The 12,792-nt window shown below is 41.7% G+C and overlaps 1 protein-coding gene across 1 annotated transcript in view; it reads left to right on the top strand.

Annotated features, from left to right (window-relative positions):
- The window catches only part of LOC116981080, a 184,588-nt gene that overhangs the window by 26,361 nt on the left and 145,435 nt on the right, over positions 1 to 12,792 (top strand). The window contains exon 5 of the mRNA XM_033033762.1: positions 12,095 to 12,323. Within this exon, the coding sequence (XP_032889653.1) occupies positions 12,095 to 12,323 (229 nt within the window). The remainder of the gene's footprint in view (positions 1 to 12,094; positions 12,324 to 12,792) is intronic.

Raw genomic sequence — 12,792 nt, forward strand, 5'->3', positions numbered from 1 at the left:
GTGGCAGGCCGGCAAATCCAGGGCAAAAATCAAAATGGGCCACTTTTCAGCATAATAGTATAAGGGGTAAGAGTGTTGTAAAAACAAGCCTGAAGGCTTTGTGTCTCAATGCAAGGAGCATTCATAATAAGGTGGATGAGTTGAATGTGCAGATAGCTATTAATGACTATGATATAGTTGAGATCACGGGGACATGGCTCCAGGGTGAACAAGGCTGGGAGCTGAACATCCAGGGATATTCAATATTCAGGAGGGATAGACAGAAAGGGAAAGGAGGTGAGGTAGCGTTGCTGGTTAGAGAGCAGATTAACGCAATAGAAAGGAAGGACATTAGCTTTGAGGATGTGGAATCGATATGGGTAGAGCTGCGAAACGCTAAGGGGCAGAAAACACTAATGGGAGTTGTGTACAGGCCACCTAACAGTAGTAGTGTAGTTGGGGAAGGCATCAAACAGGAAATTAGAAATGCGTGCAACAAAGGTAAAACTGTTATAATGGGTGACTTCAATCTACATATAGATTGGGTGAATCAAAATGGCAAGGGTGCTGAGGAAGAGGATTTCTTGGAATGTATGCGGGATAGTTTTCTAAACCAACATGTAGAGGAATCAACGAGAGAGCAGGCTATTCTAGACTGGGTATTGAGTAATGAGGAAGGGTTAGTTAGCAGTCTTGTTGTGCGTGGCCCCTTGGGCAAGAGTTACCATAATATGGTTGAGTTCTTCATTAGGATGGAGAGTGACATCGTTAATTCAGAAACAAGGGTCCTGAACTTAAAGAAAGGTAACTTTGAGGGTATGAGACGTGAATTGGCCAAGATAGACTGGCGATTGATTCTTAATGGGTTGACGGTGGATATGCAATGGAAGGCATTTAAAGACTGCATGGATGAACTACAACAATTGTTCATCCCAGTTTGGCAAAAAAATAAATCAGGGAAGGTAGTGCATCCGTGGATAACAAGGGAAATCAGGGATAGTATCAAAACAAAAGATGAAGCGTACAAATTAGCCAGAAAAAGCAGTCTACCAGAGGACTGGGAGAAATTCAGAGACCAGCAGAGGAGGACAAAGGGCTTAATTAGGAAAGGGAAAATAGATTATGAAAGAAAACTGAAAGGGAACATAAAAACTGACTGCAAAAGCTTTTATAGATATGTGAAGAGAAAAAGATTAGTTAAAACAAATGTAGGTCCCTTGCAGTCAGAAACGGGTGAATTGATCATGGGGAACAAGGACATGGCAGACCAATTGAATAACTACTTTGGTTCTGTCTTCACTAAGGAAGACATAAATAATCTGCCGGAAATAGCAGGGGACCGGGGGTCAAATGAGATGGAGGAACTGAGTGAAATCCAGGTTAGCCGGGAAGTGGTGTTAGGTAAATTGAATGGATTAAAGACCGATAAATCCCCAGGGCCAGATAGGCTGCATCCCAGAGTACTTAAGGAAGTAGCCCCTGAAATAGTGGATGCATTAGTAATAATTTTTCAAAACTCTTTAGATTCTGGAGTGGTTCCTGAGGATTGGAGGGTAGCTAATGTAACACCACTTATTAAAAAGGGAGGGAGAGAGAAAACGGGGAATTACAGACCAGTTAGTCTAACGTCGGTAGTGGGGAAACTGCTAGAATCAGTTATTAAAGATGGGATAGCAGCACATTTGGAAAGTGGTGAAATCATTGGACAAAGTCAGCATGGATTTATGAAGGGTAAATCATGTCTGACGAATCTTATAGAATTTTTCGAGGATGTAACTAGTAGAGTGGATAAGGGAGAACCAGTGGATCTGTTATATCTGAACTTTCGGAGTAAACGGGTCCTTTTCACAATGGCAGGCAGTGACTAGTGGGGGACCGCAAGGCTCAGTTATGGGACCCCAGCTATTTACGATATATAATAATGATTTGGACGAGGGAATTGAATGCAACATCTCCAAGTTTGCGGATGACACGAAGCTGGGGGGCAGTGTTAGGTGTGAGGAGGATGCTAGGAGGCTGCAAGGTGACTTGGATAGGCTGGGTGAGTGGGCAAATGCATGGCAGATGCAGTATAATGTGGATAAATGTGAGGTTATCTACTTTGGTGGCAAAAACAGGAAAGTAGATTATTATCTGAATGGTGGCCGATTAGGAAAGGGGAAGATGCAACGAGACCTGGGTGTCATGGTACACCAGTCATTAAAAGTAGGCATGCAGGTACAGCAGGCAGTGAAGAAGGCGAATGGTATGTTAGCATTCATAGCAAAAGGATTTGAGTATAGGAGCATAGAGGTTCTACTGCAGTTGTACAGGGTCTTGGTGAGACCACACCTGGAGTATTGCGTACAGTTTTGGTCTCCTAATCTGAGGAAAGACATTCTTGCCATAGAGGGAGTACAGAGAAGGTTCACCAGACTGATTCCTGGGATGTCAGGACTTTCATATGAAGAAAGACTGGATAGACTCAGTTTGTACTCGCTAGAATTTAGAAGATTGAGGGGGGATCTTATAGAAACTTACAAAATTCTTAAGGGGTTGGACAGGCTAGATGCAGGAAGATTGTTCCCGATGTTGGGGAAGTCCAGAACAAGGGGTCACAGTTTAAGGATAAGGGGGAAATCTTTTAGGACCGAGATGAGGAAAACTTTTTTCACACAGAGAGTGGTGAATCTCTGGAATTCTCTCCCGCAGAAGGTAGTTGAGGCCAGTTCATTGGCTATATTTAAGAGGGAGTTAGATGTGGCCCTTGTGGCTAAAGGGATCAGGGGGTATGGAGAGAAGGCAGGTACAGGATACTGAGTTGGATGATCAGCCATGATCATATTGAATGGCGGTGCAGGCTCGAAGGGCCGAAGGGCCTACTCTTGCACCTATTTTCTATGTCTATGTTTCTATGACCTCCTTCGACTATGTTGAAGACTAGCTTCGACTAGCTACGACTAACTTCACGAAAATTGGACACCGAATAATGGAGAGTGAAGGCGACCTCCCTTCGACTATGATGAAGACCAACTACGACTACATTTGACTACCCTCGATTACCTACGACTAACATGCTGACCCACTACGACCTACTACGACTAAACCTACGAGTTAAAAAAAGTATCGATTTTTTCCATGGCGACCTTTTACTCGTGGGCATTTTTCAACGTTGAAAAATACGCCGCGACCTAGCTGAGGCCTCGAGTACACGGGGACTACCCTCGAGCATGAAGGAGAGTTACAAATACCTCCTACAACCTCGTTTCGACCATGCTGCGAGTATGAGTCGAGGGCAAACTCGCCAGAACTCGCGGAGTAGGTCGCCCAAGTGGGACAGCGCCTTAAACCTAGATCTGCATGGGGCTCTTTGGTCATCCACGACCATCTCCACTACAAGTTAGCAACCTTCTATCTGTGTTGCAGTTATGGAAAGAACATTATGTAACAACACAATGCTTGAAATCCAAACTGTTGAAACGCACATCATAAATAAATGATACATAAATTGCTGTATGCCTCTTTACTGTTTGCCTTTATGGATAGATAAAAGTTTCACTGTCTTGTTTAAAATAAGTTGTGCTAAAAGGGAAAGGACAAGGTGGAAAAAAATGGTTATATTGGAATAGGAGTAGGAATAGGAAATCCTTATTGTCACATGTGACCAAGAACAGTGAGATTCTTTGCTTGCATACACAATGTATACAAATGGCAGCCACCTACGGGTGCTGACAAAGTTACAAAGTACGCCGGCTACCCCTTTTGTCCCCCCTCCCCACCACCACAGCAGTTCCCCCACGCTGGGTCCCCATTGTCCTTTGTCCCCCCCCTCGTGTCCAATGTTCTTCCCCTCTCCCCTCTTCCCCAGTTCCCCCACTGCTTGTTTTGGATAATTGGCAATAAAGAAACCATTTTCTTCCTCCACCCACTTCACGGTCCATTAGAACGAGGATTTCCTGTACCTGTACCTTCTCTGCAGCTGTAATACTCTAACATGTAACATCACAGTCCCCTCCATAATCTTTGAGACAAAGACCCATCATTTATTTATTTGCCTCTGTACTCCACAATTTGAGATTTGTAATAGAAAAAATCACATGTAGTTAAAGTGTACATTGTCAGATTTTATTAAAGAGTATTTTTATACATTTTGGTTTCACCATGTAGAAATTACAGCAGTGTTTGTACATAATCCCCCCCATTTCAGGGCACCATAATGTTTGGGATACAGCAATGTAATGTAAATGAAAGTAGTCATGTTTAATATTTAGTTGCATATCCTTTGCATGCAATGACTGCTTGAAGTCTGCGATTCATGGACATCACCAGTTGCTGGGTTTCGTCTCTAGTGATGCCCTGCCAGGCTTATTTTGCAGCCATCTTTAGCTTATGCTTGTTTTGAGGGCTAGTCCCCTTCAGTTTTCTCTTCAGCATATAAAAGGCATGCTCAATTGGGTTCGGATCGGGTGATTGACTTGGCCACTCAAGAATTTACCATTTTTTAGCTTTGAAAAACTCCTTCGTTGCTTTAGCAATATGTTTTGGATCATTGTCTTGCTGTAGAATGAACCGCCGGCCAATGAGTTTTGAGGCATTTGTTTGAACTTGAGCAGATAGGATGTGTCTATGCACTTCAGAATTCATTATGCTACTACCATCAGCAGTTGTATCATCAATGAAGATAAGTGAGCCAGTACCTTCAGCAGCCATACATGCCCAGGCCATAACACTGTGTTTCACAGATGAGTTGGTATGCTTTGGATCTTGGGCAGTTCCTTCTCTCCTCCATACTTTGTTCTTGCTATCACTCTGATATGTTAGTCTTCGTCTCATCTGTCCACAAGACCTTTTTCCAGAACTGTGGTTGCTTTTTTAAGTACTTCTTGGCAAATTGTAACCCGGCCATCCTATTTTCGCAGCTAACCAGTGGTTTGCATCTTGCAGTGTAGCCTTTGTATTTCTGTTCATGAAGTCGTTTGAAGACAGTGGTCATTGACAAATCCACACCCAACTCCTGAAGAGTGTTTCTGATCTGTCGGACAGGTGTTTGGGGGTTTTTCTTTTTTATAGAGAGAATCTTCTGTCATCAGCTGTGGAGGTCTCCCTTGGCCTGCCAGCCCCTTTGCAATTAATAAGCTCACCAGTGCTCTCTTTCTTCTTAATAATGTTCCAAACAGTTGATTTGGGTAAGCCTATGGTATGGCTGATGTTTCTAACAGTTTTATTCGTGTTTCTCAGTCTCATACTAGCTTCTTTGACTTTCATTGGCACAACTTTGGTCCTCATGTTGATAAACAGCAATAAAAGTTTCCAAAGGTGATGGAAAGACTGGAGGAAAGACTAGGTGCTGAGCGCTCTCTATACCTGCATTAAGGAGGCAATTACCTGAGCAATTACAAACACTTGCGACGCCAGGTATCTCAAACATTATGGTGCCCTGAAATGGGGGGACTATGTATAAACACAGCTGTAATTTCTACATGGTGAAATCAAAATGCATAAAAATACCCTTTAATAAAATCTGACAATGTGCACTTTAACCATATGTGATTTTTTTTTAAATTACAATTCTCAAATTGTGGATTACAGAGGCTAATAAATAAATGATGGGTCTTTGTCCCAAACATTATGGAGGGCACTGTATACTATGGACTCTGGTTATTTTTTCTTTGCACACTTGGGATTGCACATGGGTTAATTATACATGTGTATGGTATGATTTGACTAGACAGCATGCAAGCATTTTTCAATGTATCTCAGTACACATTACATTAATGAACTCATACCAACAACTATACAACATTTTAAGGGAAGGTTTACTACAGCCTACCCTGTTGATACTCCTCATAGGTTTAGAAACCAGTCAGGTCTCTGTCAACCTCCTCTGCACCAGGGAAAGCAGACCTAGCCTCTCCAGTCTCTCCATTACTGAAATGTTCCATCTCATTCCAACATACATGCATTTTGAGGGACTATCCACTTGCGTAAATTTGGTGCGTGTGCAGATGTGGTGAAGATGTCGCTATTTAGAGCATACTGCACACCCCTCTACACTGCGCACCAGTGGTCGAACTGTTTAAAGACAAGTATGCAGAGACTAAAAGTGGCATATAACGATGCCATGAGAACACTGCTAAGGCAACCTAGATGGTGTAGTGCCAGTAATATGTTTGTGGCTGCAGGAGTCAGTAATTTAGAAGCTATCCTAAGACACCACATGTATAAATTCATTTGCAGGATAAATGACTCTAAAAATGTGCTTATTGTGGCCTTGACAAACATAAGGGTTAGCACTACACGCTACGAATCCCAGTTGTGGAGACACTGGTATCGTTGTCTCGTTGTAGGACATTGATCATCTTTTAATCTGGATTTTTAATTTAAGTATTGTGGGTTTTTGTTAAATATAAATTATGATGTTTTTATGTGATATACCATGATTTTATATATATTTATGATATTTGATATGCAATGCATTTTTTATGTAATGTTGCCCCTTGTCTGGACCTTGAGTCCGTAATAAAGTTTATTATTATTATTATTATTATTATTGAATCTAGTCTCTGAGAGGCTGTTGGGTTTGGCCTCAATATATGCATGATTTGATGAACACGGTTGCTGTTGTGTGCTTCAGTGACTTTGGTGCTGCACTGAGGTGTACTCTCATGCAAAAAGATGGACATGTAGAGACTTCCGTTAATGGACCGGTTACGTAATTGAAGTACATTCTAAGTTAGCCTACAGTGTGAATCTTGTAAAATATGGTTCTGCCTGACATTCTTGTTTATATTTATCATCTCAATCTGTTCCTGTTCTGGAAGAATTTCTTCAACTGTCAGCTCTCTTAAGTTTGTTCCCTTTTTGTACAGCAATTTCAGATTTCAGAGACCTTGTCAGAGATGTATAACATGCTCGTTAGTTTAGTTTAATGGAAACGGTATAATGGAAACATGTATTCCTCACCTTGCTCATACAGTAAGTGCCTGTTAATTTGCAATCTGGTTAGCACCAAAGATGGATGAGTGATTCCCTTCACAATTTCTACTGATATTACATATTTGATTTCTTTAAATTTTTGTAAAATGGCCAAAACAGTAATATATGACTCAAGTTTTAATTTTGTTGCATGAATGAAAAAAACCTCCTGGATTATGGTTAATAGTTTTGTAATATAGCTGATAGAGGTTTGTCATGTCCTGCATCTTGATTCCCTTTTCATGCTGTCTTTGTTGCAATTAAAATAAAGAGACTTCCAAGAAATGTTGTTTACATTCAAATTATACTGAAATCTAATACACAAACTGGCGATCTGTACTCTGTGTTACAGCTCTAAGGGAAACTAGCAAACCTGTCTCCTGAAAGAAAATCAGATTCAAATGCCTATCTCCATATGCCAGTCATGTGCTATAAACTAATCCCTTAACCTCATATGCCATTTATTTTTATTTCTTAACATTTCTTAATATTAATTACTATTTCTTAATCCTTTTTTACAGACAGTCAGACAATTGAAATCTTTATGTCGTGGTCACATATTTTTGCCATATAATAATCACAGATCTGCTGATAAATTAATTTTAGTAAATATAACTTGTTAAAACAAAAATGATTAAGGATCAGCATAAATAAAAACAGGAACTGTGCTTACTTTTCTGAAGTGAAACATGATGAACTAACTGACCCATTGGAAAATATGTTCAGTTGGTTTGTGCTTGTTCATGATGTGATATATACAGAATAACACATTTATGTGTGTAATCTTACGCTGCTGCTACTACATGCAAAATGAAAATATGCATTTGGATTTGCATTTCTCGCCAAGAATAGACAAATACATACATAAAATATTTTTACTGTTGTCTGCAAAAATAATAAAAATCATAGTACATCGGCATCCTCTCCCAGATTCATCTAGATTTATTATTTATTCAGGAATCACTCTATCAGAACTGATTCTGTGGACATCAGTGATTGATATAGTCATGACATGTACTTACTGTTCTAATGTTAGCCAGTTGTTGTTGCTTTTAAGACACAATGAAGTCTATTCCTGACCATGCTTCCTTGGTTACACAGTACAGGGCATAAAACATTTGAACCAGTTAAACACAAAATGCTGGAGTAACTCAGCAGGACAGGCAGCATCTCTGGAGAGAAGGAATTTAAACAAGTTAGGTCAGTAGTTTCTCTTTTCTTGCCCTTTTATTGATGATCAGAGCAGGCATTGTTTTTATTAGAATTGAACACATTCCCAATTTCATGTGGCTCGTGAAACCATTAAATGGTTCCAGATCACCTCAAATCAAAAATTGTCCCCATCTGATATATTTCAAGATTCTGCATTTGCACTTACTTGCAGAATAACAATGGGCGGCACAGTGGTGCAGCAGTAGAGTTACATAGAAACATAGAAAATAGGTGCAGGAGGAGGCCATTCGGCCCTTCGAGCCAGCACCGCCATTCATTGTGATCATGGCTGATCGTCCCCTATCAATAACCCGTGCCTGCCTTCTCCCCATATCCCTTGACTCCACTAGCCCCTAGAGCTCTATCTAACTCTCTCTTAAATCCATCCAGTGATTTGGCCTCCACTGCCCTCTGTGGCAGGGAATTCCATAAATTCATAACTCTTTGGGTGAAAACGTTTTTTCTCACCTCAGTCTTAAATGAGCTCTCCTTTATTTTAAGACTGTGGCCCCTGGTTCTGGACTCGCCCAACACTGGGAACATTTTTCCTGAATCTAGCTTGTCCAGTCCTTTTATAATTTTATATGCTTCTATAAGATCTCCCCTCATCCTTCTAAACTCCAGTGAATACGACTAGTCTTTTTAATATTTCCTCATATGGCAGTCCCGCCATCCCAGGGATCAATCTTGTGAACCTACGCTGCATTGCTTCAATCACAAGGCTGTCCTTCCTCAAGTTAGGAGACTAAAACTGTACACAATACTCGAGATGTGGTCTCACCAGAGCCCTATACAACTGCGGAAGAACCTCTTTACTCCTATACTGAAATCCTCTTGTTATGAAGGCCAACATTCCATTAGCTTTCTTCACTGCCTGCTGTACCTGTAAGCCAACTTTCAGTGACCGGTGTACGCCCAGGTCGCGCTGCACCTCCCCCTCACCTAACCTAACCCCATTGAGATAATAATCTGCCCCCTTGTTTTTACCGCCAAAGTGGATAACCTCACATTTATCTATATTGTACTGCATCTGCCACAAATCTGCCCACTCACTCAACCTGTCCAGGTCACCCTGCAACGTCCTAACATCCTCTTCACAGCTCACACTGCCACCCAGCTTTGTGTCATCCGCAAACTTGCTAGTGTTGCTCCTAATTCCCTCTTCCAAATAATTAATATATGTGGTAAACAGTTGCGGCCCCAACACCAAGCCTTGCGGCACTCCACTCGCCACTGCCTGCCATTCTGAAAAGGACCTGTTCACTCCTACTTTGCTTCCGGTCTGCCAACCAATTTTCTATCCATGTCAACACCCACCCCCAATACCATGTGCTCTAATTTTAGTCACCAGTCTCCCGTGCGGGACCTTATCAAAGGCTTTCTGAAAGTCTAGATACACTACATCCACTGGCACCCCTTCATCCATTTTACTTGTCACATCCTCAAAAAATTCCAGAAGATTAGTCAAGCATGATTTCCCTTTCATAAATCCATGCTGACTTGGACTAATCCTTTTACTGCTATCAAAATGCCCCATTATTACCTCTTTAATAATTGACTCCAGCATCTTTCCCACCCCCGAAGTCAGGCTAACTGGTCCGTAATTCCCCATTTTCTCTCTTTCGCTCCTTTCTTGAAAAGTGGGATAACATTAGCTATCCTCCAATCCACAGGAACTGATCCTGAATCTATTGAACATTGGAAAATGATCACCAATGCGTTCACTATTTCTAGAGCCACCTCTCTGAGGACCCTTGGATGCAGACCATCAGGTCCAGCGGATTTATCATCCTTCAGTCCCATTAGCCTACCCAATACTATTTCTCGCCTAATGAAAATTTCTCTCAGTTCCTCTACTCCCTTAGATCCTCTGTCCTCCAGTACATCTGGGAGATTGTTTGTGTCTTCCATAGTGAAGACAGATCCGAAGTACCTATTCAACTCTTCTGCCATTTCCTTGTTGCCCATAATAATTTCACCCGTGTCTGCCTTTAAGGGACCCACATTTGACTTTGCTACTCTTTTTCCCTTAACATATCTAAAGAAGCTTTTATTGTCCTTCTTTATATTCCTGGCCAGCTTCCCTTCGTACTTCAACTTTTCAGCCGGTATTGCCCGTTTTGTTTCCTTCTGTTGTCCTATGAAAGTTTCCCAATCCTCTGGTTTCCGGCTACTCTTTGCTGTGTTATACTTCTCTTGTCAGACACGGTTGCCTCCTACTCCCCTTAGAACCTTTCTTCCTTTTTGGAATGAAATGATCCTGCGTCCGGATTATGCCCAGAAATTTCTGCCATTGCTGTTCCACTGTCATTCCTGCTAGGATCCCTTTCCAGTCTACCTTGGCCAGCTCCCCTCTCATGCCTTCATAGTCCCCTTTGTTCAACTGCATCACTGACACTTCCGATTTAACCTTCTCCTTCTCAAATTGCAGATTAAATCTAATCATATTATGATCACTACCTCCAAGCAGTTCCTTTACCTCGAGTTCTCTTATAATATCTGGTTCATTGGACAACACTAAATCGAGAATTGCCTTATCTCTGGTCGGCTCCATTACAAGCTGCTCTAAGAATCCATCTCGGAGGCATTTTACAAACTCTCTTTCTTGAGGTCCTGAACCAACCTGATTTTCCCAGTCTACCTGCATATTGAAATCCCCCATCACCACAGTGGCATTACCTTTGTTACATGCCAGTTTTAACTCCTGCTGCAACTTACACCCTACATCCAGGCTACTATCTGGGGTCTGTAGATAACACCAATTAGTGTCTTCTTGCCTTTACAATTCCTCAACTCAATCCACAATGACTCTACCTCGTCAGTCCCTATGTCTTCCCTCTCAAGGGATTGAATTCCATCCCTCACCAGCAGAGCTACCCCCCCCTCCTCTGCCCACCTGCCTGTCCTTTCTATAGGATGTATAACCCTGAATATTAAGCTCCTCCTCATTTTTCCTTTCTTCTCCCCGCCTCCCCCCACCCCCCATCAGTCTGAAGAAGGGTTTCGGCCTGAAACGTTGCCTATTTCCTTCACTCCATAGATGCTGCTGCACCCGCTGAGTTTCTCCAGCATTTTTGTGTACCCTGAATATTAAGTTCCCGATCCTCCTGCAGCCACGTCTCAGTAATCCCCACAATGTCATATCTACCAACCTCTAACTGAGCCTCAAGCTCATCTACTGTACTTCTTATACTTTGCGCATTCATATACAATACTTTTAACTCCTTACGCATCTCACCTTTCACATCGATCCCTATTACACTCTGCCATACGCTCCTTACAATTGCTGCCTTACAATGCCAGAGACCTGGGTTCGATCCTGACTACAGGTGCTGTCTTGTACAGAGTTTGTATATTCTCCCTATGGCCACCTGGGTTTTCTCTGAGTGCTCTGGTTTCCACTCACATTCTGAAGACATTCAAGTTTTTAGATTAATGGTCTTCTGTAAGTTGTCCCTGGGGTGTAGGATAGAACTAGTGTGTGGGTGATCTTTTGTTGGCGAGGACTCCGTGGACTTGAAGGCCTATCTCACCAATGAACTCTAAACCAAACTAATCTAAACTAAAGCACTGCATTTCTTTTTGCCAGCGTTGCTGATGTTTCTGATTTAAATTCCTAAAAAACAACAGGCGTTTTGAGCGCTGGAACCACATGCATTAGGAACAGGATTAATCTTACCCAAATACACTTCACATGTACACGATTTTCTTGCGAGTAATCTGGGTTGAAATCAAACTTGGACCTCAGACTGCTCTATTCTATTTTCCTTCCTTATCTTATTTAGTTTACATCTTGCAGCTGTTATTCTTAACTTATTTACAATTTTGTACTGCATATATGAATAATATCTCACTTTTTTGCAAGCCTATTGAGCTATCTTTATTTGTTCTTTCATGCTCTGGTCCCACTTCCCATTACTCATTTGCCTCCTTTCATAATCTTCCATAGAAGAAAACACTAAATTTATGGAATCATTTGATGAAAAATGGTGCGTGTCTTCGCCAGAACGCCTTCTTCCCACGAGTTGTCTTTCTGAATCCTGTATGTGAACTGGACTCAGAAGTGCCTCAGATAAATGAGGTCATAGCTCCAAGCAATGTTGAATCCTTTATTTGTTCGTTCAAGCAAGGCTATGTGTCATGGATGACCAATATTTTTACACCACATTGGTTATCTGGTGAGTACTGCAGCAAATTTAAATATATGTTTACTGTTTGAATTAGAGACCTGAATTAGTTGACAAAGTGAAAATAAATTAATGTTGTTAGCACTTAATAAAACTAATTTTTATGTTTCACTAATCAAGATTTCAAATTGTTAGTTTTTCACCTTGTCTAAAATTAGAATAAATATTAGGTATGATCAGCTGCTGACGTCACGATGCCCACCAATCCAGGCCTACCTGCCTCCTGGCCCCGGCCCCCTGCCGCTGTGGATTAAAGGCGCAGATAGATCGAGAAAGTTCTGCAGAACAAAGATTCTACAGCTCCGTCCCACAATAGGATCTTTGTTCTACAGATCTCGGGGCAGCGGCGCCTCACGCGCTGAACCTTCTCCTCGCTGTCGGCGCAGCTCGTGAAGCCCCGCCCGCCTGTGCACTCATTCCAGCTGTGGGTTTCCAGAGTCAGAAGCCGCTTCTCTCTGTC

Source organism: Amblyraja radiata, chromosome 15, assembly GCF_010909765.2.
Source record: "Amblyraja radiata isolate CabotCenter1 chromosome 15, sAmbRad1.1.pri, whole genome shotgun sequence".
Lineage (NCBI taxonomy): Eukaryota > Metazoa > Chordata > Chondrichthyes > Rajiformes > Rajidae > Amblyraja > Amblyraja radiata.